The following is a 2,673-nucleotide window of genomic DNA, read 5'->3' as shown; positions in this document are numbered from 1 at the left end:
ACCATCGTAGCATGAAAAACCTGAAACATGAACAAACAAGCTTAATTCTACAATAAAATAGCCCTAAACTAATGAAAACCTTCATAAAAACTAAACCCTAAACGAGCCCAAAACTCGTTTATCACCTATCGGTCGGGGAAAACTCAGTGCTAGTACGCTGGGCCAGCTCCAAGACTGGTTATACAGAGGACAGGGCAAAGGGCCCCGTGGTGATTCATTAGTCCCATATCCTAGGGCGTTGAGCCAGTATGATTTATTAATCATGTCTTTGGGCGCTGAGCCCCACTATGATTCCATAATCATGTATTTTGGGCATTGGACCCTGATATGATTTATTGGTCGTTTATCTTGAGGTATTGGCCCATATGACGTTGTAGTCATTTATATGGATGGTATGCATGCATGAGTAGGGTTATTACTACTAGGCATGCTTATTATGATTTGGTAATATGTTATTAACTGCTTATGAGCATGTTTAAGTTTTCTTGTTTAGCCTTGGCTCACGGGTGCTATATGGTGAGGTAAAGGGAAAAGAAAGCTGGACCATCCATGAGTTGGAGAGCTTAGGTGACGATGTGTACATATGCGGCTGCTCGACCACTACGGCCGAGGGTTTAAAGAGGAACTAGGGTCAAACCCTATTTTGTTTCTTAGGTCGGCTTGTTGTAACTTTCTCATTGTAATTAACCTTTTAAATTTATTTTGGGATCCCATGTATGAAGTAAACGTTTTAATGAAATGATGGTACCTTTGACCATTGACCATTGACCATTGACCATTAACCTTAAACCATTAATCACGTTTAGTTACACAGTTATGGACAAATGACTCATTTAGCGAGTTTAGCACTATTTAAGATACACAGTGTAACGGTCCCTGAGTAGTAGAGCGTTACACTCGGGGTGTCCTTGGGTTATCACAAAAGAGCTATATCGAGAAGGTACTTGCTAGATTTGGCATGAAATATTGTGCATAAGGAGATACTCCTGTTTCCAAAGGAGACAAGTTTAGTCTCAGCCAATGCCCCAGGAATGAAATTGAAAGAAAAGAGATGCAAAAGATTCCTTATTCTTCAGTTGTTGGGAGCCTTATGTATGATCAAGTATGTATGCGTCCAGATTTGGCGTAAATAATGGGTATGTTGGACAGATACTTAAGTGACCCCGGCATGGATCATTGGAAAGTAACCAAACGGGTTATGAGGTACTTACAAAGAATAAAGGATTACATGCTCACCTATCGTAAGTTAGAAAATTTGGAGATCATTGGGTATTTTGACTCCGATCTTGCGGGTTGCCAATATACTAAAAGATCCACTTCTGGCTATGTGTACATGTTGTCAGGAGAAGCTATATTCTGGAGAAGTGCTAAGCAGTCACTCATAGCAAATTCCACCATCGCAGCAAAGTTCGTAGCTTGTTATGAGGCAACAAATCATTTGATATGGCTGTGAAATTTTGTTACTGGGCTGCGAGTTGTGGATGGAATTGAAAGACCACTAAAGATTTATTGTGACAATCTATTAACAGTTCTATATTTGAATAACAATAGAAGCTCTTCAAAGTCTAAACACATAGTCATTAAGTTTCTAGTTATTAAAGAGAGAGTTCGGAGTAAGATAGTGTCTATTGAACATATAGGAACAAAGTTAATGCTAGCGGACCCACTAACCAAAGGTTTGACACCCAAGGTCTTTCATGGGCATACTGCTCACATGGGTGTTGTCTTATTTGATGATATGTAGTTTTAGTGGGAGTTTGTGTTCTATATTTAGTTAGTATTTATTGACACTATTATACTACTTTATGTATGTTCATTTTTCTGCAGAATAAAGTTGATGGTTTTATTATCTTTATTGCTCTGAATGTGTTATCTTTCAATTGTGGTTTGACATAAAGTTTGAAAGACCGAGGATTGATCTCACTAAAGAATAAAAGACCAATTGGAAATAGGCATGACTAAGATCACATTGCATGTAATTTCTAGTTACACATCCATACTTGATCTATGTCGTTGAATATATTTGATATGGTGATCATTGATGGATCGAGTTATGATTAATGTAACAAAGGTCGCTTTGGTCTCATATTGGTTTAGGAGCTGGACCAGATTGATTAAAGAAGATGTGTTTTATGAATAATTAGCAAAATTGTGCGCACCTAAGGTTATCAAATGTAATTGTCATTGGAATTAATTTGTAGCCCAAATGGGAGATTGTTGGGTTATTTTTAATAACTTAATGTGTGGGCTAACAAATTAAGATAATTATATTTGAGCTAATATTCTAAGTTGGGCTAACTAAGTGATCTAATTAAAGGAGCCTAATTAAACATCTTATATGGTATGGGCTTTGTAATGTGTAATACCCATTAGTAAACCTAATTAGGGTTAATGGGGTTCTAATCAGATTACTATATAAAGAATGCTACAGGGTTTGGTCCCCAAGGCTAATCTCTCATCACCTTTCCTCATCTCTTCCCATAAATTGAGTGAGACCCATAAAGAGAAAAGATTAGTATGTGGAAGACCATAAACTCATAATCCTTCTCATATCCAACATCATGGAATCAGGTATGTCTTATGAATTCGTTATACAATCTTAATAATCTAACATAAGTTTAGATCTGTGCATATTCATATTTAGTTCCAAAAATCTATCCAAATAATCCAATG

General features: G+C 36.8%; 1 protein-coding gene across 1 annotated transcript; it reads left to right on the top strand.

Moving 5' to 3' along the window:
* Positions 1-1,132: 1,132 nt before the first annotated feature.
* LOC133792369 (secreted RxLR effector protein 161-like) lies at positions 1,133-1,453 on the top strand. The gene has a single exon (XM_062230269.1). The coding sequence runs from the start codon at positions 1,133-1,135 to the stop codon at positions 1,451-1,453; it is 321 nt and encodes a 106-aa protein (XP_062086253.1).
* The last annotated feature ends 1,220 nt before the right edge of the window (positions 1,454-2,673 follow it).

Source organism: Humulus lupulus, chromosome 7 (assembly GCF_963169125.1).
Source record: "Humulus lupulus chromosome 7, drHumLupu1.1, whole genome shotgun sequence".
Lineage (NCBI taxonomy): Eukaryota > Viridiplantae > Streptophyta > Magnoliopsida > Rosales > Cannabaceae > Humulus > Humulus lupulus.
Note: the sequence above shows the minus strand (reverse complement) of the source record. Positions and strands in the feature narration are given on the sequence as shown.